This window comes from Heterocephalus glaber, unplaced genomic scaffold (genome assembly GCF_053883595.1).
Source record: "Heterocephalus glaber isolate CG9 unplaced genomic scaffold, H.glaber_assembly_v1.0 deba00000546, whole genome shotgun sequence".
Lineage (NCBI taxonomy): Eukaryota > Metazoa > Chordata > Mammalia > Rodentia > Bathyergidae > Heterocephalus > Heterocephalus glaber.
In genome coordinates, this window is record NW_028258147.1 from 14,415,304 (window position 1) to 14,439,507 (window position 24,204).

The 24,204-nt window shown below is 36.0% G+C and overlaps 1 protein-coding gene across 4 annotated transcripts in view; it reads left to right on the forward strand.

Annotated features, from left to right (window-relative positions):
* The window catches only part of Fam3c (FAM3 metabolism regulating signaling molecule C), a 48,915-nt gene extending 25,493 nt beyond the window's left edge, over positions 1-23,422 (forward strand). For 2 of the 4 annotated variants that reach the window (XM_021237596.2, XM_021237597.2), the window contains exons 6-11: positions 7,884-7,942; positions 9,113-9,163; positions 10,492-10,576; positions 20,607-20,765; positions 22,090-22,216; positions 22,802-23,422. In XM_021237596.2, the coding sequence (XP_021093255.1) occupies positions 7,884-7,942; positions 9,113-9,163; positions 10,492-10,576; positions 20,607-20,765; positions 22,090-22,216; positions 22,802-22,891 (571 nt within the window). In that variant the 3' untranslated portion in view covers positions 22,892-23,422. The remainder of the gene's footprint in view (positions 1-7,883; positions 7,943-9,112; positions 9,164-10,491; positions 10,577-20,606; positions 20,766-22,089; positions 22,217-22,801) is intronic. The other 2 variants (XM_004856452.4, XM_087204592.1) reach the window with 1 other exon arrangement.
* Positions 23,423-24,204: the final 782 nt, after the last annotated feature.

The following is a 24,204-nucleotide window of genomic DNA, read 5'->3' on the forward strand; positions in this document are numbered from 1 at the left end:
AGAGTCTCTCTTGGTTCTTATTTTTCACCCTTGCCCAGCCCTCCCTTCAACCCCTCCAGTACTCCCTATTTACAAAGATTTTGTTCCTATTTTTCCATTTTCTCATATTAATCCCACTCCCTTCTATCCTTTCCCCTAGCCCTCCCACTTCCTTCCCCTTTGCCCCTTTTCTTCGTATTTCACATTACCTATTATATATTTAGTCCTTATTTACACTTTCAGGTTCTCACACCAGAGAAACTATTCAGTATTTATACATGTGTGTCCTATTTATTTCACTTAAGAGTATCGCCTCAATGTGCATCCACTTAGCTATAAATATCTCTAATTTCTCATTCTTTATGGCTGAGTAGTACTCCATTTTATAAAAAAACCACATTTTCTTTATCCAGTCTCCATTTGATGGGCATTTGGGCTGTTTCCAAGTTTTAGCTATCACAAACTGTGCTTCTATGAACATGGGCGCACATATATCACTGTGGTATGATTCTCTTAATTCTTTGGGGAAGATCCCCAGCAGTGGAATAGCAGGGTCATATGGGACTTCCAGTCCTGCTTCTTTCCGGTACCTCCATACTGATTTCCACAGTGGTTGCACCAGTCTACACTCCCACCAGCAGTGGAGCAGGGTTCCTCTTTCCCCATAGCCCCACCAGCATTTGTTATTGGTTGATTTCATGATAGCAGCTATTCTTTCTGGAGTGACGTGGAATCTCAGCATTGTTTTCATTTGCATCTCTCGAATGACCAGTGATGTTGAACATTTTTTCATGTATTTATTTGCTATTTCTACTTGTTTGTCTGAGAAATGTCTGTTCATTTCAGATGCCCACTTTTGGATTGGGTCTTTAAATTTGGGAGGTCTGATCTTTTTAAGTTCTTTATAGATTTGAGATAGTAGACCTTTGTCTGAGGAAGAGCAGGTGAAGATTTTTTCCCACATTATGGGTTGTCTCTTCACACTGCTGGTGGTTTCTCTTGCTGTGCAGAAGCCTTTTAATAAGAAGAGATCCCACTTGTTGATTGTTTGTGCTAGTTAACTGGCAACTGAGGTTTTGTTCATAAAATCTTTTCCTACACCGATGTCTTCAAGGATTCTACCTAACCTCTGTTCCAACTGGTTCAGAGTTTCTACTTTAATATTTAGATCTTTAATCCATTTTGATTTTAGTTTAGTGCATGGTGAGAGATACAGGTCTAGTTTTAATCTTTGGCAAGTTGAAGCCCAATTTTTCCAGCACCATTTATTAAAGAGGCTGTCTTTCCTCCAGTGAGGGTGTTTGGCTCCTTTGTCAAAGATGAGATGGCTGAGTGTGTCTGGTGTTATTTCTGCATCTTCTAATCTGTTCCACTGGTCCCCAAGTCTGTTTCTTTGCCAGTACCATGCTGTTTTTATCACAGTAGCTTTGTAGTACAGTTGCAGGTTGGGGATTGTGATACTCCCTGCCATGTCTCTGTTACCTAGAATTGGTTTTGCTATTCTGGGTTTCTTCTCGTTCCAAATGAATTTTTGGATTGTTTTCTCAAGGTCCATGAAGTATGCTGCTGGGATATTAATTGGAATTGCATTAAATCTATAGAGCAGTTTTGGAAGTATGGCCATTTTCACTATATTAATCCTGCCCAGGAGCCAGGGGATGTCTGTCCATTTTCTGATATCATCTTCAATCTCTCTTTTCAGAGTGCCATAGTTTTCAGAGAAGAGTTCTTTGATTTCTGTCGTTAGGTTGATTCCTAGGTATTTCAAGTTTTTGGATGCTATTGTGAAAGGAATTATTTGCCCTATTTCTCAGTGAGTCTGTCATTGATGTAAAGGAAAGCTATTGATTTTTGTGTGTTGACCTTGTAACCAGTTACTTGACTGAATTTGGTTATTAAGTCTAGAAGACTTTTGGTGGAGTTTTTTGCGTCTTCTGTGTAAAGTATCATATCATCAGCAAATAATGAGAGTTTAACTTCTTCCTTTCCTATCTTTATTCCTTTTATTTCATTCTCTTGTCTAATTGCCGTGGCTAATGTTTCCAAAACTATATTGAACAGGAGTGATGATAGTGGACATTCTTGTCCTGTTCCTGATTTTAGTGTGAAGGATTTCAGTTTTTGACCATTTAGTATGATATTGGCTGTTGACTTTTCATAGATGGCTTCTATCAGTTTGAGGTAGAGACCATCTATTCCAATTTTTTGTAGGGTTTTTATCATAAATGCATGTTGGATTTTGTCAAATGCTTTTTCTGCATCTATGGAGATAATCATATGGTTTTTGTCCTTGGCTCTATTGATATAGTGTATTACATTGATTGATTTTCGTATATTGAACCATCCCTGCATCCCTGGGATGAATCCCACTTGATCAGGGTGTATGATCTTCTTGATGATCTTCTGCATTCTGTTTGCCATTATCGTATTAAGGATTTTTGCATCTATGTTCATTAGTGAGATTGGCCTATAGTTCTCTTTTTCAATTGGGTCTTTCTCTGCTTTGGGGATCAAGGTGTGATGCTTGCTTCCAGAAATGAATTTGGGAGTATTGCTTCCCTTTCAGTTTCATTGAAGACTTTAAACAGTAGTGGCAGCAGTTCCACTCTAAATGTCTTGTAGAATTCAGCAGTGAAGCTATCAGGGCCCGGGCTTTTCTTAGTTGATAAGTTTTTAATTACATTTTCAATTTCATTGGTTGATATTGGGTTGTTCAGAATTTTTAGGTCTTCTTCGTTCAACTTTGGTAATTCCTATGTATCTAGGAATCTGTCCATTTCTTCTGTGTTTTCCATCTTATTGGCATATAGGTTCTGGAAGTAGGTATTGATGATCCTCTGGATTTCTGCTGAGTCTGTTGTAATTTCACCCTTTTCATTCCTAATTGCATGGATTTGGGCCTTTTCTTTCCTTTTTCTGACAAGGTTGCCTAAAGGTTTGTCAATTTTGTTGATTCTTTTGAAGAACCAACTCTTGGCTTCATTGATTTTTTGTGTGTGTGTGTCATTCTGTTAGTCTCCATTGCATTGATTTCTCCTCTGATCTTTATAATTTCCTCCCTTGTATGAGCTTTGGGGTTGTCCTCTTCTTTTTCTAGAAGCTTGAGGTTCAGCATCAGGTTGTTTAATTGGCCTCGTTCTGTTTTCCTAATATGCATATTCACTGCCATGAATTTCCCTCATAAGACTGCTTTCATTGTGTCCCATAGATTCCGATATGTTGTATTGTCATTGTCATTTAGTTGAAGGAACTGTCTGATTTCTTCTTTAATTTCCTCTGTGACCCATTGGTTATTCAGAAGTGTGTTGTTCAATTTCCATGTGTTTATGAAATTTTTTGAGTTTCTTTTGCTATGGATCTCTAATTTCATCGCACTATGGTCTGATAATGTACAGAGGATAACTTCAATTCCTTTGCACTTACTTAAACATGTTCTCTGTGTGAGTATGTGATCTATTTTGGAGAATGACCCATGTGCAGCTGAGAAGAATGTGTATTCTGATTTTCTGGGGTGGAAAACTCTATAAACATCTGTTAAGTTCATTTGTTCAAGAGTACAATTGAGTTCTTGTACTTCATTACTTATTTTTTGTCTAGTTGATCTATCTATTTGTGACAGTGGGGTGTTGGTCCCCCGCTGCAATTGTATTAGTGCATATACGCCTTTCATGTCCGTTAGTATTTGTTTTATATAGTTGGGTGCCCTAGTGTTTGGTGCATAGATATTTATGATTATCATCTCTTCTTCTTGGATTGTTCCCTTTACAAGGATGTAGTGTCCTTCTTCATCTCTCTTAATCAGTGTTGGTTTGAAATCTACTTGATCTTCCAAGAGGATAGCTACTTCTACTTTTTTTGGGGTTCCTGTCGCATGGAGTATTTAATTTCTTGTCATGCCAGATGCCTTCATTCTGCTTTGCTTCCTGGGGTTGTGATCCTCATTGTCTGTTCCTAGGATATTGTGTAAAATTCTTTGGAGTGCTGGTTTGGTATTCATGAAGTCCCTAAGGTGCTCTTTGTCATGAAAGTATCTTTTTGAAAGATAGTTTTGCAGGGTACATCAATCTGGGTTGGAGGCTGTTTTCCTTTCGGGCTTGGAATATGTCACTCCAAGCTCTTCTTGCCTTGATGGTTTGTGTTGAGAAGTCTGCTGTGATTCTGATGGGCTTTCCTTTGTATGTGATGTGTTTCTTTTCTCTGACTGCTTGGAGAACTTTGTTCTTCTGTTGTGTTTCTGGAATCTTAACAATTATATGCCTGTGTGTAGATTTTTTTTGATCAAGGCTATTCGGAGTCCTGTATGTATGTCAAGCTCTTTTCCCTTGCTTGGGAAGTTTTCTGCCATTATTTCTGTGAAGAGATTTTGTATGTCATCTGCACTGTCTCCTGTTTCTTCATTGAGCCCAATCAGTCTTATGTTATTCTTCTTTGCATCATCTAGCAGCTGCTGGATTGATTTCTCATGTTCCCTTATAATTTTGAAGCAAGTTTTCTTTTCCTGGTCACTAATTGCAATTTTATCTTATATATGTGAAATTCTATCCTCACATTGGCTCATTCTGCTGTGTAGACTTTCAGTGGAGTTTTTCATGTCCTGGAAATCTGTTTGCATGTGTTTTATGGATTCCACTTGTTTCTTATGTTGGGATTCCATCATGTTCCTGAGCTCCTCTCTTGATTTATTAATCATGTCTTGCACTAGGGGCACAATTTCTCCTGTTATCTGAGAAATTATTTCTGATTTCATTTTTTCCAGATCCCCTTTTGTTGCCAATTCAGTGGGTCCGGGTGGTTGAGTATCAGAGTGTTCCATCTCATTTCCCTTTGTGGCTGCTGTAGGTGATCTGGAAGTCTGGTTTTGAGACTTATTTATGTGTTTTCTCATTTCAAGTGGGGCGGGGGGCTGTTAGCGTCTGCTAGGATTACCTCTTCTGAGCTGGGAGAGGTGAGTCAGGGGCCGGGAGCAGTGGTAGGGATGGTGGCCCAAAAGCCCTTTCCTGTGGGCTGGGAGCAGCAGGAGGGATGGTGGTCGGGAAGCCCCTTCCTCTGAACCAGGAGCAGTGGGATGGCTGCTCAGAAGCCCCTGCCTCTGGGCCAGGAGCAGTGGGACAGAAGGTGGCCCAAAAGCCCTTTCCTCTGGGCTGGGAGCAGCAGGAGGGATGGTGACCGGGAAGCCCCTTCCTCTGGACCAGGAGCATTGGGACGGTGGCTCAGAAGCCCCTACCTCTGGGCCGGGAGCAGCGGGACTCAGTACCTTGGTCTGGTGGTCTGATGTCCTCTGAGTCTTTGTAGTGTGGAACCAGGTGGCTGCCTGTCTGCAGCGGGGTGATTCGGTGTCTCCAGCACGACTGGGGACCTTGGTCGGTCATGGGCAGACCTGCCTGTCTGCTGCGGGGTGATTCAGTGTCTTCCGCGTGACTCTTTCAATGGCAGCCTAGGTTTCCAGGTTGTTGGGAACAGATGCTGAGACAGAGATTCTTTCCTGCTTTTGGGGTTAACAGCTTCTTGGCCCTAGGAGCCTGGAATGGCAGCCAGGGAGCTTTCTTCCGGGTGCTGGGACCTGAGAAACTACTTTATAATTTTTTCCCCTCCTACCATGGCTCCCACTCCAAAGCTAGTTTACCTCAATAACTGCTAGTTTACTTTCTGCCTCTGTAGATTTGCTTATTGTGGGTATTTTATACAAATGATATTACATGTGATTCTTTGTGATTGGTTTCCTCACTTAGAATAATATTTTCAAGTTTTGCCCATGTTGTGTAGGCACTATTTCATTCCTTTTATGGCTAGATAATATTCCTTTGTATGTATAGATAATACTACTTTTTCTTTTAACCTGTTCATCCATTGATAGACATTTGAACTGTTTCCATTTTTTACTATTAATGTTTTTATAATATTTGTACACTAGTTTTCAGATATGTTTTTATTTTTCTTTGCACTGGAGTATATTTTGGTTTGAATAGTAAATCTGTTTAACTATTATAGGAACTGCCAGATAATTTTCCAAACTGGGTGAACCAATTTACTTTTCTAAGAACACTGTGTAAGAGTTACAGTTTTTCCATATTTTTGCCAATACTTGTTACTATCTAACTTATTGATTATAGTCATCCTAGTAGCATTGTGATTTTGATTTTGATTTCCCTGGTGATTAATGATATCTATCATCTCTTTGTGTGCTATTGGCTATTATGTGTTTGGAGAAATAGCTATTCCCTTTATCTCTTTTTTTTGGTACCTGGGATCGAACTCGGGTCCTTGCTCCTGAAACCACTGAGCTAAATCCCCGGCCCCTCTTTATCTCTTTTTAAATTGAGTTCTTTATTATTGAGTTTTAATCTTTTTACTTTTTTGGATAATATGTTTCTACTCTCAAAATCATTGTATTTAAAATAACTTTCTTATAAACAACATGTAGTTGAGTGCTGTCTTAACCCATTATGTTAATTTCTATCTTTATTTGGTGCGTTTAAACTGTTTACACAATAGCAGTTATTGATCCATGAGGAATTAAGCTTGCCATTTTATATTTTTATTCTGTTTTTGTTTCCATCTTATTGTGTTCTTATGAATTTCATGAACATTTAAAAATTTTCTTTCAATCTATTGATAGTGCTTTTGAATGCATCTCTTTTTATAGTCTTTGTAGTGATTGTTCTGACTCTCCAGAAAACTTTCAGACTCAAGGTCTAGGGTTAAAGAAAGAAGAAAAAATATTAAGCAAATTAAACTTAAAAATCTGTCATGTCTGAGGCCGTTAGACTGAATAGCATAAAGATTGAGGAAAGTTTTTTAGCAGTCCATCGCTTTAACCACTCAACCACCTTGTCCCCAGAAAGTTTTTTAGAATTTGAAAACATGTTAGTTTCAGCATAAATCTTCATTTTAGCTTTTTGTTACTGTAACGTAAATGATAGTATCACCCAACATAAGTTGGATGGAACGGTTGGAACTGCACTCATTCATAAACAAGTGGAACTTACAATAAATCATTCTAGATTTTCTTTGTGGAAACATGTGCTACGCATTATTTATGTCAGTAAAATCTGTCAGTTATGTATCGTGTATGTATGTGCATATTCACATGTCTGCGTGCCTACCCCTACTAACCTTAAACCAGTTTTAAACATTTAGCATGCTGCTGGGGATATTACTAGTACCTTGAATTTTTAAAATTAAAAGTACCTACAGTTTTACTTTAAGAATCTAACTGAACAAACTAATCATAAGCACATGTTTATCTTGTGCCCTCTGTTTCACAGTATCATTGTTTTTATATGGTGGGCTGTGAGGTACCATTGGATGTCAGTTATCTCAGGCAGACCATATGCATGACTGTGGTTAGATACAGCAATTAGATGAGTACCGTATGCTTTTAGAGTGTAGGGAAGTTTTACATGGATAATCTGTAGGAGAATGTTCACAGTTCTCTGAAACATTCACGAAAAAGTACTCCCTCACTCTTCTTGTTTTCAGGCTGTAAAGATGTGGGTAGCACATCACTCCTTGTTGCACTGATACTGCAGAAAGGGAGAGGGAGAATCGTCTGTTGCTTAACCCCTTGAAAATTGTGAAGGATGTGTGCTTAATATCTATCTGCTTTAAGGATTTCTAATATGGTATTCTATGGTGTGATACAGAACAGCAAGAAATAGTCTAGTATTTCAGCTCTAATAAATTTTAATATATATTTTTACTTGTGTGAAGTATTATTTAAGGATTCCTTTAAAAGTGCTCAGTATTATACTGTCTTCTCTAATTTATAGAGGCCTCTTTTTGGTCTCTGCCATGCTGAATAATTGTGTATATAATAATTCTTTTGTAATGACTTTATTTCTGTGATAAACGTTGATGTGGCAAAACTAATTCTAATAAATTTGTCTTGACTTTTTCCCCTTTAGGTTGATGAGTGGTGTTAAGAATAATGTTGGAAGAGGGATCAATGTTGCCTTGGCCAATGGTAAGAATAGCTATTGTAACTTATGCAAATAGTCTTGTGCCCCAAAGTAAAATGTGCACTTGCATGCAAGGATCAGGTTAGAAAATGCCACTCTTGACACTAAAGTCCATCCCTTAAACCACAAAAGATGGAAACTTGGTGCCGGAGTATTTATAGCATGCTTTCCCAAAAGCATCCAACTCTATGCACTATGTGGAGAGCTTCCTGTGGAGATTGTTAGGAAAAAATAATCTAATGTTAAATTGATGGACTCTTGCTGCACATTTAGGAATTCTAGCATAATATTAAGGTAGCTAGATGGAATGAGGGTGCGTAAGGTAATAAAGAATTGTGGACTCTTGGGTAGGCAGAACTAGGAATAAAGAGTAAGAATTTATTGTCATTTTTCAATGTCCACATTCTTTTCAGAAGGTTATTAGTGTAGATAACATCATTGGATTTTGAACAACTTGAAAACTAAATCTAAAATCTAACCCATGAAGTCACTCCATACTGATACCCATTGTTTAGGTATAAATACCTACAAAGATGTGTGCCGTGGTTAGAAACCACCAGCCACCTCATCCCCATTCATCTTGTAGGAAAATAGTTTTTATTTCTTTCATAAGAGATAAATTTTTGCCTTTCTAGTTTCATTTTCTTAAAGCACTCAATATCCATTTAACCCATTTTCAAGGAGAAATAAATGTAAATTTTTAAAATGCCTTTTCTGTAGAAAATACTATCTGATTCAAAGTGCTGAAATGTATTGAATCTTACATTTTAAGTTTGTAAATTGTATGCTGTGCAAATTTTTAGTTCAGTACGTTTGTTTAAACAAAACAGTGATACCTGATTCAGTACATAATTCTTTGCTATAAAAAGCTTATATACTTTTTAGAATATGGTAACATAAGGATGAAATATATCTAACTTTGAATTGAAATGGTCTTCCCTCAGAAATAAACTTCTGTTTGCCACTCTTTGGTATAAAAGATTAATTAGAAAGTCTTATCCAAAAATTATTCTTCAAAAATATATTTCAAGTACATATGATTCTGATTTTAAGTTCTCAAAATAATTCCTTCTCTACTAATGAATGCACACCAATCATTGAATAAAGCCATTTGTCTTCTACAGTGTGCAGTGTATTTCATTTGCATAATTTGATCTGAATTCAATCTTTTTCAGGCAAAACAGGAGAAGTAGTAGACACTAAATATTTTGACATGTGGGGAGGAGGTACGTGTGAATAATTTCTAACTCTTCTGTTGGCACTGACTTAATCACTTCAATATAGGGTAATGAGAGAGTAATGGTACCATTTGTGTGTTCATTTTGTTTCTTTGCACTAAATGTCCAGCTATATTTAAGTGATCAGCCATACTGTATACCTTTTATTTTTGTTAATAAAATTGTTTCTGGTATGTCATTGAGTACAGTAATATGAATATAGAGATTTTCAAACATCTGAGTTGTCCTCTCTCCTACAGGGCAACTATTTCAGAGCCCTGGGGTCCTTTAGGTTTCTGCCTGAAGTTTAAAAAGAACAAGTTGAAGACCAGCACAGCTAATTTAAACATTGACTGATTGATTTGTACTTCCATATGATTTTGTAGTTTTAAGAATCATGAGCCTTAGACATATAAGATAAAGTGTCAGGTTTTGGAAAAGCAGTAATCTATTAATTTATTCTAGTTCCATTTTCTGACTGTAGTATACCTGTTAAAGCAGATGGATATCTGAAAGATGGAATAGAATTTTCTAATTCCATGGACTTACAGCCATCCACAAATATTTTTCCCTTCTGTATTTGGAACTCCTTCAAGGAGTGAGAAGAAGTCACCACCATACAGCGACAAGGGACAGGCACTCTATGAAAGAGTGATACCCTCCAAAAGGTTTCTTCTTCAGCTTTGAAGGAAGGCCAACACTGGTTTATGTTTTAGTGTGTACCTCCTCATCCCTAGACTCCAACAACTATTAGTTGAAATTTATGTAAAAAGTTTTCAGGCAGTTCTGCTTATCTAACATTTCTTCAGCTTATTATACAGTGCTGCATATTAAGATTTGGAGAACATTTCATAGCTGTCAAAACTACATAAAATGTTACCATTACCAAGATACTCATGTAATGGTACAAGATCCCAATGATGTATGTAACTGTATTTTATACCTAAAATGTACCAAAAAACTTAATGGGGGGAAAAATAAATAAAAATGTTACCATCAGCTCTAGATTCCAAAGGTATTATTGGTCCTACTAAAATTGATAGAAACACTCCTACAAGCCCATCACTGAAATTTGACCTGTGACCAGAAGCTCTGGTGGTCCCCACTCCTCTCATTACAGGCAGACAGGATACATGACAGGAAACTGTAAGATGATGGTGGTCTTATGAAGGAGCACACTTAACAGTTTATAAACTCTGTAAGATTTGCCTCCATTGTGGATAACTTTTCACTAGAAATTATTGCTTTCAAATTATTGTTTTATATTTTATAATACTCATTTAAGAAATGATTATGGTGGCTGTTCATTTAAAACCCAACCCTTTCTTCTTTTTCAGATGTGGCACCTTTTATTGAGTTTTTGAAGGGCATACAGGATGGAACAATAGTCTTAATGGGAACATATGATGATGGAGCAACCAAGTATGTAAACTTCAAAGTTTGCTTAACTTTTTGTAGCTATAATTCATCATAAAAGCAACATTTTCATTGAAAAATATTTGTTAAATAGAGCAAGATAATGCAACTATCAGATAAACATCAACGGTTTTTTTCTTTTTTTTGCAAACTATTCGACTTATCTAACATTTCTTCAGCTTATAAGAATTGAGAATTGAACCTAGGGAATGCCAATATTCCCAGCCCTTTCCATTGTTTTTATTTTGAAACACCACCTCACTAAGTTACCCAGGCTGACCTTTGGCTTTGCAGTCCTGCCTCAGGTATCTGAGGAGCTAAAAGTATCACTGTGAGGCCCTAGGCCCAGCTGTTATCAGCATTCTGAAAGCCTGTGTCTTTCCTGTCTTTCTCATCTGCATCTATTGTTGTAGAATTAAAATCGCGTTGTCCATAAATTTTTTCATACTTTGTTTTATATTCTGTTTAACAACCTTAACTTGTTTTCCCTGGCATTAACATTCTTCAGTACCATTTTTTTATGCCATCAGTTTACAATATGGGCTAAACTGTATTTAAAAATTCCCCATCACCAGATTTTTCATCTTATAAATAACATTGTGATAAACATCCTTTTCATGATTCTTTTTTTTCTTTTTACACTTTTGATCATAGCCTTAGATTGTATTTCTAGAAGTAGAATTAATGGCTAAAGATACAGTAGTGATACTATTTGTTGCCAAGTTTAGTAGATGGTAGTAATAGAATTTAAAAAAATATTTTATATGTTTTAAAAATTTTTCAAACACGGAGCACAAGGAAGAAAACAAATTACAGTTCATCTCATCATACAGGGATGACTGCTGATAACACTTTAGTTTCCATTCCAGCTGACTTAATGCACATATTTTAAATACTTAGAATGATAGTATTTGTAGCATACTTTCCACATATGTGGTGACTATTTTCCCATATTGAATATTCTTCATAAAAAATTATTCATGTCTGTCTAGCCCAGTTTTTAATCTGTTTAATTTGGATGCCTGTTGTTAGAATGTAGGTATTTTCCAATTTTTTATATTTACCAAAATGACTTATCTAAAATTTCTTAATCATCTATGTCTGTGTTCTTCAGATAAAAGTTTTGAAGTGAAACTGTTGAATTAAAACAATGCACATTTTAAGAAGAGAATTTCAGAAAATTGTGCAAACCATGTTTTTCTCTGAAGTTTTTGGACACCAGGTTTTTGAAAGTTCTAGTTCTAAAAGTTTAGGTGTGTTTTTTTCTGTTTTCATTTTGTCTTGTTTTGTTTTGTTTTGTTTTGTTTTGTTTTGTTTTTGGCTTGTTGTTTTGCAGTGCTGGGGGTTTAATCTAGGGGCTCATGCATACCAGGCAAGTACCCTGCCACTGAGCTACATACCTAGCAAATGATGGCCCCATCCCTTTTTATTTTGAGACAGCGTCTCACTGAGTTTGCCAGACTGGCCTGGAACTGAGATCCTTCAGCCTCAGCCTCTGGAGTAGCTGGGATTACAGACGTATATACTACCATATCTAGTTCTGAGTTTTAAAAAAGTATATTGCCTTTTTAAAAAACATGACTTGTTTGTTTTGCTATTCTTTAATAAATTGTCTTTTGACCATTTAAGTTGACACATACTGATTTGTAAGAGTGTTTAGATAGTAACCATTTCTCATTTTAAAAATGTATTTTTGGTAAATTATTTCCTTTTAATTTTGTTAATTTATGGTGCTTTTTTGACTTTTAGAAGATTGGACATTGTATAGTCAAGTTTGTGGAATTTGTTTTTTAGTTTTTTCTGATTTTAAACTTGAAATATTTTTTGTCTCCAAATTAGATTCTTAGTAGATTTTTACTGCAGTGATTTTACAGTCATGTTACCTTTTACAAAATATATTTGTAATTTCCCTGAGACTTACAATGCCTGTGTAACACCAGGTTCTTATGTTGACCTGACTGTGTTTTGGGAATTTCTATTTTAATAACCTATTCGCTTGTGTTCCTAAAGATAATATTTAAATTATTTTATAACTGTCTTACAAAGTTAAATGTACTTCATACCTATCTCGTCTTTTTTTTTTTTCCCATTAAGTTTATTGGTACAATTTAGGTATAAAATACAGTTACATTTACATGAGTATCTTGGTTCTTATTTTTTTTCCCCTTCCCGTGCCCTCCCTTCACCCCCTCCACCCTTCCCTATTTGCAAAGACTTTGTTTCCATTTTTTTCCTTTTCTCATATTTTTTCTTTTCCCTTTTTTCCTTTCCCCTACCCCTCCCACTTCCCCTGCTCCTTTAGACTTTTTCTTCCTGTTACACAGTATCAATTATACATTTTTAAAATTACAATATCAAGATCTAGGAGACATTACCACAGATTTTACAGAATTTAGAAGGATATAGAAAGCATATTACAAAACTTTTTTGAAATAAATTTGACAACTTCTAAGAAGTACCTTGGAAAACGAATTAATGAAACTAACTCTGGAGGAAATATAAAATTTGAATAGCACCTATTAAAGAAAGTATATTCCTAGCTTCAAAACCTACCTATGTGACAACAGGCTTATACAATTTGATAAATTGTATCAAACAAAGCAGAAAAAACAACACTTCTCCCCTCATTTTAGGAACTCAACATTTGTGCTAATCCTAAAACTGGATAAAGATAATAGAAGAAAAAAGTATGAACATAGGTAGAAATTTGTTTAACAAAACAAACTATTAGAAGTCAGATCTGGCAGTGTGTAAAAAGTGGTTTTGTTATAGGGATGGCAGTGTTGGTTCAGCATTGGAAGATCCACCCCCAAAAGTCATCGTTTTAACAGAGGAAAGGAAAAAGCCATATGGTCCTGTCACTAGTTGGAGAAAAAGTATTGGACTAAATTCTACAGCTGTTCATGGTAAAAGCTATCAGGAGACTAGAAGTAGAACAGAACCTTCTCAACAGATTAAAGACATGTACTCCATACTTCCAGCAAAAATGCCTTATATGAATGGAGAAGATACAATGCTTTCTCCTTAAGATGGGGAACAAGGGCGGATATGCTTACTCTTTATCTGTCCATTAAACTTTGAAACATAGTCCCCACCAAAATAGTCTGGCAATAAAATGGCACAATTAGGATAGGATTGGCAAGGTAGAAGCAAAATCTTTATATGTAGATGAAATGATCATCTACAGAGAAAATACTAAGAAATCTCTAGGAGCCCCTAGAACTTGTATTTGAATTTCGCAGGATTAGAAAACACAAGGTATATATAAAAATTCAAGTCTGTGTATACTTGCTATAAATGAAGAATTGGATATTGAAATTTAAAAGTTATGTAGGAGTACAAAGGACCTAGAAGAGTTAAAACAAAACAAAACCAGTGTTGGAAGACATTTAGTACCTAATTTTAAGACTTCTTCTGAAGGTACAGTAATCAAGGCAGTGTTGGTGTAAGGAAAGACATATAGATCATTGGAATAAAACAGAGAATCTAGAAATAGAACCACACATATATGGTCCACTGAGTTTTGAAAGATTATTTTACATTAGCATTTTATAGAATATAAAGTCAATTCAAGAGCCGAGGAAGAGATAGTGTTTTCAGCAAATAGCACTCGAACACCTGTCATCCATATATAAAAAATTAACCTCAACCCTTTATTTCCATACATGAAAATAACTTGAAGGGATCTATGAACCTAAATATGAAAGCCTAAAAGTATAAAACTTTAAGAAGAAATTATAAGGGAAAATGTTTATGAATTCAGGGTAGGCAAGAACTACGTAGGATACAAAAGACATGATGTATAAGAGAAAAAAATTGATAAATGAGATTCCATCAAAATTTAGAACGTTAAATGACATCATTAAAATGAGAAGTCCTTAAACCATATTTACAATGCATATAACCTATGACCAGAATATATAAAGAATTCTTAGATCTCATTAATAGACAACCCAATTAAAAAGTAGACATAAGGAGATGATAAATAGCCATTATAGCACAAGGAAAAGTGTACAATTCTAGAATCAGAAAAATATTAATCAGTACAATAAGATTGAATTATACCCTCATTAGGGAGGTGAAGTTCAAAGTTTTAAAAGCCTTGACATGACTTTTTCTTTTTGTTGGATTCTCCCACTTTGTGTTTAATTTGTCACACCCAATGGATTCATTCTGCTGGGCTTCCTGGGGTTGTGATCCACATTGTCTTTTCCTAGGGTATTGTCTCAAATTTTTTGGAGTGCTGGTTTGATATTCATGAAGTTCCTGAGGCGCTCTTTATCATGAAAGTATCTTATTTCTCCATCAATTTTGAAAGATAGTTTTGCAGGGTACATCAATCTGGGTTGGAGGCTGTTTTCCTTTAGGGCTTGAAATACATCACTCCAAGCTCTTCTTGCCTTGAGGGTTTGCATTGAGAAGCCTGCTGTGCTTCTCATGGGCTTTCCTTTGTATGTGATTTGTTTCTTTTCTCTCACTGCTTCATGGAATTTTGTTCTTCTGTTGGATTTCTGGAATCCTAACTATTATGTGCCTATGTGTAGATTTCTTTTGATCAAGGCTAGCTGGGTCCTATATGCCTTACTTATCTGTATGTCAAGTTCTTTTCCCCTCCTTGGGAAGTTTTCTGCCATCACTTCTGTGAACAGTTTTTTTATGTCATCTGCACTCTCTCCTCTTTGTTCACTGACTCCAATCAGTCTTATGTTAGTCTTCTTTGCATCGTCTAGCAGCTGCTGGATTGATTTCTCATATTCCTTTACAATTTTAAAGCAGTTTTTCTTTTCCTGGTCACTGATTGCAATCTTATCTGTTATATGTGAAATTCTATCCTCACATTGGTTCATTCTGCTGCACAGACTTTCGATAGAGTTTTTAATCTCCTGGAAATCTGTTTGTATCTGTTTTATGGATTCCATTTGTTTTCTACGTTGAGATTCCATCATGTTCCTCAGCTCCTCTATTTTTTTATCTGTGCCCTCTCTAGATTTATTAATCATGTCTTGCACCATGAGCACAATCTTTTCTGTTATGTGAGAAATTATTTCTGATTTCATTTTTCCCAGATCCTCTTTTGTTGCCAGTTCAGAGAGTCTAGGTAGTTGAGTATCAGATTGTTCCATTTTGTTTCCTTTTGGGGTTGCTGTAGGTGATCCAGAAGTCTGTTTTTGAGGCTTGTTTACATGTCTTCTCATTTCCACGGGGGGGGGGGGGGCTGCTTCTGGCACCTGTGCGGCTCACCTTCTCTGCCCTAGGAGCGTGGGATGGCAGCAGGGGAGCTTCCTTCCAGGTGCTTGGAACGGCTCACCTTCTCTCAAAATGCCGTATTTCTTCTGCAGACCTCTAGTGTAGTCACTGAAGAAGGTCTTCCAGGAGGGTCACCTGTACAATGGGTTCAATCTCATAGCAGCTGACCGTTTGTAGAGATTTCAGTTCATAGTTGTCTGGCTCCAAGGCAGGGCAGCATGGCAGAGGGGCATCACAGAAGTGAAACCGTCCAAGGCAGATAGAAGGTAGAGGCAGCAAGGCAGCAAGCAGCAAGCTTCATAAAGTAATCTCAGTGGAACCTCCAAAATGATATAGGGGGAATAGATGTAACTCCCAAACCTGTTAGACATCCAAAATGCGAATTTGTGTTCTCTAAAATTGAAGAATGAATTCTAGGAACAACAGAGGTGAAGAGTAGAAACAATTTATTCAGAGAAAGCTTCTGTCTAAGAGAGACAGAAGGGCAACTGAAAAGTGGGTTGCCCACCCACCCTGCTTTTCAAAGGTGTTTTATACAGCAAAGCCATGAGGTGAGGTGGGTACAAAGTCCCTATCCCATCTTTTTAAATTTTTTTGTATAGCTATTTTTTGGAGTTTTATACTAAGAAAATAGTGCTATGTTATGAATGACCCCAGACTGAAGTAATTTCATTGGCATTTTGAATTTTATCTGGTTCTGTAAGGATATATTAAATCTGTAAGTGGAAAAATCAGTATTAGTACTGGCAAATTCAGTCATCTCCATGTAGCTAAATAGAACTTAACAGAATGTAATTAGGCATTTTATCAAAAAACAAGCAACTTACTATTTGATTTGGCAGAGAGAATAGAATATTATGTGTATTGTTTGAGCACATTTAAAGCACTCCTGTTTTCTGACTAGACACACATAACTTTTCTTCTTCCTGATAGGACTCAGAACTATTCTCCTTATTCTGCTGATATGCTAAGAATAGATTGTCGCCTAAGTGAAGGGTTTTAGCGTTGATTCCTTGGATTAAGAAGGGACCTTAAAAGCCACCTGAGGCAAAATCCCAGCCTGGGCGAGGTTCTGTTGGAATGTGTGTTGAATATTTCCACTGCACCCCTCACCTGCTGGCGTTGCCATGTCTGGATCTGAAACAACAAACTCATGAAGAAATGTTATAGTCTCAGGGTGGGTTCCCTCTCACTTCTGCCTAATAGTCATTAACTTGAGTATACAGAACAATAAAACAGTAAATGTTCTCTAAGTCATTTGATACTTCAAAATTTGAAGCAAATTGGCATTTCCGTTTTAGTTTTCCAGGCACAACAAGCATAGCTCTTTCAGCCTTGTATTGTGTTAATTTCTAGTTTGTTTTACCCTCCTGGCTATATTTCTTGGACATTCTTTAGTTGATTACTGTCTCTCTTAAAATGAGTACCCCAAATTAAACACAGTGTTCCAGATGTGGTCTGGCCAGTACAGGGTACAGTGGAGATGCTAGCTTGCCATGTTTTAGAGGTTACATTTCTTTGAATATTCATGCAGACTAGTATTATATTAGTTTTCTTGAAACAGTCATATCCCATTTTTGGCTCACAAGGTTTTGGTCAAGTTGAATTCTTAGGTCTTTTCATTTGATCTCAGACTTTTAAAAATTATTTATTTTTTTCAACCACTGCCAAGTCAGGTCTTTCTCCCCATTGAGAACATGATTTTGTTTAATTTAAATGAAGGACTTTATATTCATTTATTCTTGTTAAATTTGATTTGGCTGATTTTGGCCTACTTGGTCTTGATCCTGACATTTGTCCTATAAGGTTTCCATGATCCAGGCTTTGTACTCTCTCCAAAATTGTTCTTATATTCTTGATACAAATGTTTACCAAGGGCAGTGTGCCACTCTACTAGAGGCCTCTTCCTCCAAGGGATTCATCTATTAATCAACTGCAGAAATTACTTTGCAAACAACTGCCAGTGTACCTCAGTAAGCGTAGCATCCAGCTGCAGTTTTATTATTTTATTTGTAGAGGCTATTTTCTGAGACTATCAGATGCTCACTTGAGATTCATGGACCATACCCTAATCTATTGACACATAGCTGAAATAGCTGAGATGTCATTGCTTGGCTTTACTTATTCCTCTCTCTTTCCCACTACTCCTTGTTTCTTTCTTTTATTTTAATGCTCACACATCTCTTTGTTGGCTGCCATACTAAAATTTTGGTAGGAATTGGAATTAATTTAACTGGACCATTGTTTCTAAAATTTTCTTTGCCCTCTTGAAGTAAATGTCTTAGCATTTCCATTTTCTGAAATAACTTCGACACTAGCTTGAAGATTATATTAACAAGTTCCTATAGAATCTAAATGTGTGATGTTTGTGGGCCTGGAGGCTTAGATCCACCATAAAGCACTTACATGGATGTTCTTGGGCTACTATTCCCATTTTTTATGTTGATCAAAGAATGCTTGCCTCCATGGATAATCATGTTTTGATCTGACAATACTGTACATCATTTTTCTTGTGAAACAGTGTGTCCCTTCATTACTTACACTTAGTAGCAAAAGTTCTTTAATAGTTTTATGCATCTCATCATTCTGAGCCTTATAGGTGTTCCTCGTAGTATTAAAAATTTTGTTACTAGTAACATAGTTTGCCTGTTAGCCTTAAAAGCTTTCTTTTTTAACTTTGAGCCCATTATAGTATGCTCCTGTAGTAGCACTAATTTAGAAACTCTCCTTCCTTTTTTTAAAAATTATTAGTAACTATCATCTACTGAAAATTATTGGTGTTCTTCGTTTTTGGAATCAATTCATAGGAATTTCCACTTTCTGTAATAAGTGGTTTTTCAAGTCTGGGCTTGAAAGCCTCTTATGCTTAGTATTTCTTATTCTGCAAACTACTGAAGTAATATGGCGATTTCTTCCAAAGTTTCTGATACTTCTTCCCAGCTGGTTCTTTCGTAATGATCAGAATTGAGCACAGAACATCATTTCTCCTTGTTGCTCTCTCTGCTTTGAGAAAGGAGGTGTAGGTGTGGCTCATGGCATGACTTAGGACTCACAAGTGTGCCTCCTTTCCCAGCAAGAATTCAAGCAGTACCCAGAAACTCCCATCTCCATTCCTCACTTCCTGTTTCAGCCCCAGATTTCCCTGTGTAGCTTTAGGATGCCTCTAGGAAATCATAATCCCTGTGTCTGACTCTCCCTGGCTTGTCACAGATTGTCTATCATTTTAAAGAAAATTCTTCACTAAAATAACTTAGGAAACATATGTTTTTAACTCAGCCAGTTAAGACCATCAGTAAGGAAGGGGAGTATGTAAAACATGTAAGAAACTCATGATACTCTTATCCTATACAAAATGAAAAGCTTATATATTCTAACTTTATGATATATAAATTATTATTCTAAAGAAATGGGTATTTTAACACCTACTTTATGTTTTATATGTTGCTTAACATATTGACTGAGTTACACAAACTTCCTTTTGAATTATGAAATTGTCTCTTAAATAGAAGATATCAAAAAGGAGTAATAAAACATCCCTCAAACTATATTTAGGAAGATTAGAAAACTTTAGAAGGTGTTCAGAAAGACTTCTTGTTATAAAACTGTAGTTAGACATACATAGGGATGTTGGACAGGGTTTGATGATTCTCTGGGACTCATAGCTATGACTTGTTACAGCAAAAGAAAAGAAAAGAAAATCAACAAAGGGAAAAGTCTATAGAGTAGTGGTGGTGAACCTATGGCATACGTGCTGCAGTGGACTTCTTGTTACTATTGAAAGCTCTAAAAGGTTTGCCATCACTGGTCTAGAGGGAACCAGTCCCAGGTTTTTAAGAGTCAGACAAGACATGCTTAAGTTTTTCAGCAACAAATTTTGACAACACATAGGAAATGTTGTCTACTAGCAATGCGTATTAGGTACTCTGTGCCAAAGGTTTTTATTACTAGTTGATATGTAGTCACCCTATGCCTAATCTCTAACAAAATTGAAGCTACCCAGACAGCAGGTGTGTGTTCAGCAGTATGATTTATGCACAGTTATGCACCAGGAATCATTCTCATCAGTACTGGAAAGGGTGGCAGCCCCCTTCCCCCATCCACTTTTCTATATGTGAGCCAAGGCCAATTGTGCTAGCAGGTCTTCCCAAGGATAGCAAACTCAGGCCTGCTGGGTTAATATTTTTCTGCACAGGACCTCAGGATGTTCTCATGGAAAAGCAAGGAAAGAGATTAATAGACTCAAAATGAAAAGCTAAATCTCCAAGCTGCCTCTAGATCTCAGGTGAAATTGGCTTGGTTGATTTGTACGGAAGTAACAATGACAGACTGCTCTTCCTTATATTTCTTAGTTGATATAAATTATTTTAACTATTTCTGGGCAACCATGAAGGCCTGTGAGATGGCAGTTTGCAGTCTTTCTGACATGTAAATATGAATGGATCTCTGACACTTTCTGCAGGAACCAACCACTTAGGTACCCAGTAAACCTGCTGTAAACCCTCTGCATTTTAATACTGTTTATTCTTATTAAAGCAGCAGAACCCAACTAGTGTTGATGGAAGTGAAGAGTTCTCAGAAAGCAGCTAGACAATATAACATTTTAGATAAACTACATGGAAAAAATTCAACAGTCTTCCAGATCCACAAAGTCCCAACATTATTTGGAAACCAGAACATAGGGTTCAGGCAATCCTGTACTTTATGGGAGTTTCCCTTCAGTACAAAATTTGCCTATCAGTGGAGCAAACAAAAGGAAAGTGACAACTCGTTCTTGTAATGATGGTCACAGGAAGAAAAACGAATGGAGGAACTTTGGGGAGAAAATGAGCAGCATGTGTACACCATTTCATGTGAAGGTCTCAGATCCTGCAGATGCTAAGATGACACTGATTCTTTTTGCAAAGAGATTCTTCATTCACTTCATAATGATATATCACCTCATAGAGATGTGAGTCTGAAAGGCTAAAAAATATTCCAGGACTATCTCTTTTTTTCTCACTGACTCCAGTGTACTTTCCCCAGGTAGACAGCAGTGCCTAAGCTGTGATCAAAATCACTCCATTGCCCCTTGGATATGGTTGGCATAAATTATGAATTTGAATGATATATTGGTTCTTTCATGTGGTTTTTCATAAAGCTTTTTAAAAAACATATAGCATCCCATATGCCTTTATTGTTAGCCAAGTGCTGTACCTAATTTTTTTTTCATTAAGATACTGAAGGAGTTAACAGCATGGGGTATGTGAATGGATACTGAAACAGGAATAAGTACCATCTTAACTTCCTGCTGTTTGCAAATGCAGGTTTAGCAGAACAGACCTGTCTTACTGACCTGGAAGAGCTATTCTTTGGGTGATATTCTGTAGACCTTTATGTCAGAGAACCTGTGTAGGTGACCCTTAGTTATCTTCTTGCCTTTTTTTTTTTTTTTTGTCCCTTTACAGCTAACATTTATCTACTGAATTTCTTTTCCTCCTAGAGAGATGGGGGGGGCAGAATGAGAATCACTCAACCTTAGAATGATAACCTATAATAAAATTTTAATGGTAGTTTTCAATTAATAATTTCCCACATGGCTTTTTGCCACTGCCCTCCCCTTCTGCTAAATATTTAGCCACTATGTGGTTAATATCTTCATTTCTTTTGGTACCGGGAATCAAACTTGGGACCTTGCACTTGCCAGGCAGGCGGCAGACCCACTGAGCTAAATCCCAGGCCCCAGTATTTTCATTTTTATTAAATAACTGAAATACAATTTATATCCCCATTCTCAGAATTTGTTTTGTTTTAAATAAAACAGTAGTGCTAGAAGTACCCAAATTTTTATCAGTATTTACCTTTATTGCATTTGCACATAATTTGCAAAGGATTTAGTGGAGATTCTAAGTGATAATTTTACAAAGATATTTGTTGCTAAAGGCCTTCGATTACCTTGGCTAAGCATCTGCTAACAGCAGTGTCCCTTACATACTTGAATGTAATTAAAATAATTCAATGAAAGCAAAAGTTTTGTGAAATACAGACATCTAAAAGATACTTCTCAGTAGATTAAAATAATTGGTAATCCTCCATGCCTTTTTGTTACTAAAGAATTAAAACAGGAATGATAATTCTGTGAAAAAATTTATTTTTTAATGCTCTCATTTAACGCATATTTGTTAAGTATCCTAGGTGATATTTTGACTTCATGTTTGTTAAATATCCAAGGTGACTCAGTGTTAAATAACCTATAGCACCTTACGTTGATTAATGCATTCTGTTTTCTTTTTAAGATTGAATGATGAAGCACGGCGGCTCATTGCTGAGTTGGGGAGCACATCTATTACTAATCTTGGTTTTAGAGACAACTGGGTCTTCTGTGGTGGGAAGGGCATTAAGACAAAAAGCCCTTTTGAACAGGTTAGTCAATATTCATAATCAGTGGACAAAAATAAATTGTATGAAACCTTCTGTTATATATTCCTGCCCCAATTTGAAAATTGGATGAAATAGATATGAAATAATATGTTCAGATATTCTTCTTAAGTTCTTGATAATCAGTGATTTGAAACAAGCACGGTACTTTTTTAAGTTTCAAAATTTAAAAAATAAACAACTCTACATGGGTATTTTTTGACACTGTATTGGAATAGAATTACTTTTTAGCCTTTTAGGAAGCATTAGTTATTAAAGATTTTAGATAGAAGATATATAGCTTTAGATATGAGAATCACTTAACTTTGGAAACTAGGATTTAATAGAATGTAAATTTTTTTGTCTAACAAATGATCTTTTAAAAACATCTGCAATGTTATGTTCTTTCAACTATTTTTTGAAGGTCTGCCATGTATGTACCAACCTCCAAGCTTATTTATATCTTGAGCAGTCATTTATATGACCTCATTGATATGAGTGTTACTGAAATGAGGACAAATACAGTATATTAGAGCAAATCAGGTTCCAAAGGTTGTCTAAACTGTATAATATATTATTGTGTTCCAATAGCACATAAAGAACAACAAGGACACAAACAAATATGAAGGATGGCCTGAAGTTGTAGAAATGGAAGGATGTATCCCCCAGAAGCAAGACTGATGGAAGCGCACTTTTACTATTAATGGGAGAGCTATAAAGAAGAAACTACGTGTAAATATTTTAATAGCATGCAGCCATCTCGGTGTGTGCATGACCATTCTCTTTTGATATCAGGATTATTTATTGCTAACGTAAATAGCTATCTTTGTAAATAGTCCTCACAATGACCAAATCACTAAACCATTTTTAAGCACATTTCCCTAAGAGCACAATATTTAGACTGCTATGGTAACAACATACTTTAATTCTAAAAGTATACTCAGTGGATAACTGAGCAGATTGTGAAACTACCGATACATATACTGGTTGCTGTGAAAACCTGTCGTGATTTTTAGAGAGGACATTTTGTTTATATAGAGTGACATATATCTGGCCTTGTGATTATAGTATCTATTAAATTAAAGAGAGATTTGACTAGTTGTATGTGTAATGTTACCTTACAGTCTGATTCTCCTTATGTACCTCTTTTCTTAGTCTTCTTTTTTCCTTTCCAGGAAACCAAGAAATAAAATATTTGATATGAAAATCTCAGATTTCTGAAAAGCACAACAAATTCTGTTCTTAATGCACCCAGTAAAGAGTCAATATATAAATGTAGATGGCATTCAGGACCATAGCTTCTGGATTTTGTGTTAGCAATGTGAATAACTTGATATTGTATAAGCTATTTAGAGTAAAACTGGAGGTAGGAACTTCAACAACTGAGGAACCAGGCCAGATCCCCTCCTCAACCTAATTACATCATTCAGGCCAGCTAAGGCAGTATACTTAAAGCAATACAAGCATATATTTTCCCTATTTATTATCTGCATTGACCAAGGGATTTAGAAAAGGGCATGCCTTAATATAATAATTATGATTTGGAAACCAAGAAATTCTGTGTTTGCTTCATCTAACTTCCTAATGATAATTACTGCCTGAAGCTATAGTGGCATACTGTATAAGTCCTAATTACTGATAGACTAATGATATTTTAAAAATAATTTTATTTGACCCAAAATTACTTTATGCCCAATTTACATAAAAGTATAGCCAATCTTTTTCCTTAACCTCAAATGGTCTCTAAATGATTTGGTTTTATTTTAATTGCTTTAGGGCACTAAATGTTGTCTATGGAGTATCTTACACTGGAACATAAACACATTTGATGATCAAACTGTCTTTCACAGTATTAAGTCAGCATTTAAATTTGAATCTAAATTTTAGATGATTTATATAAAAATCTCAAAGCAGTATTTATTTTCCTGTAAGTTGGAAGTTACTTGGATATTTCTTAAATATTAATAAACTTTGGGGTTCTGTTTCTTCCCTCA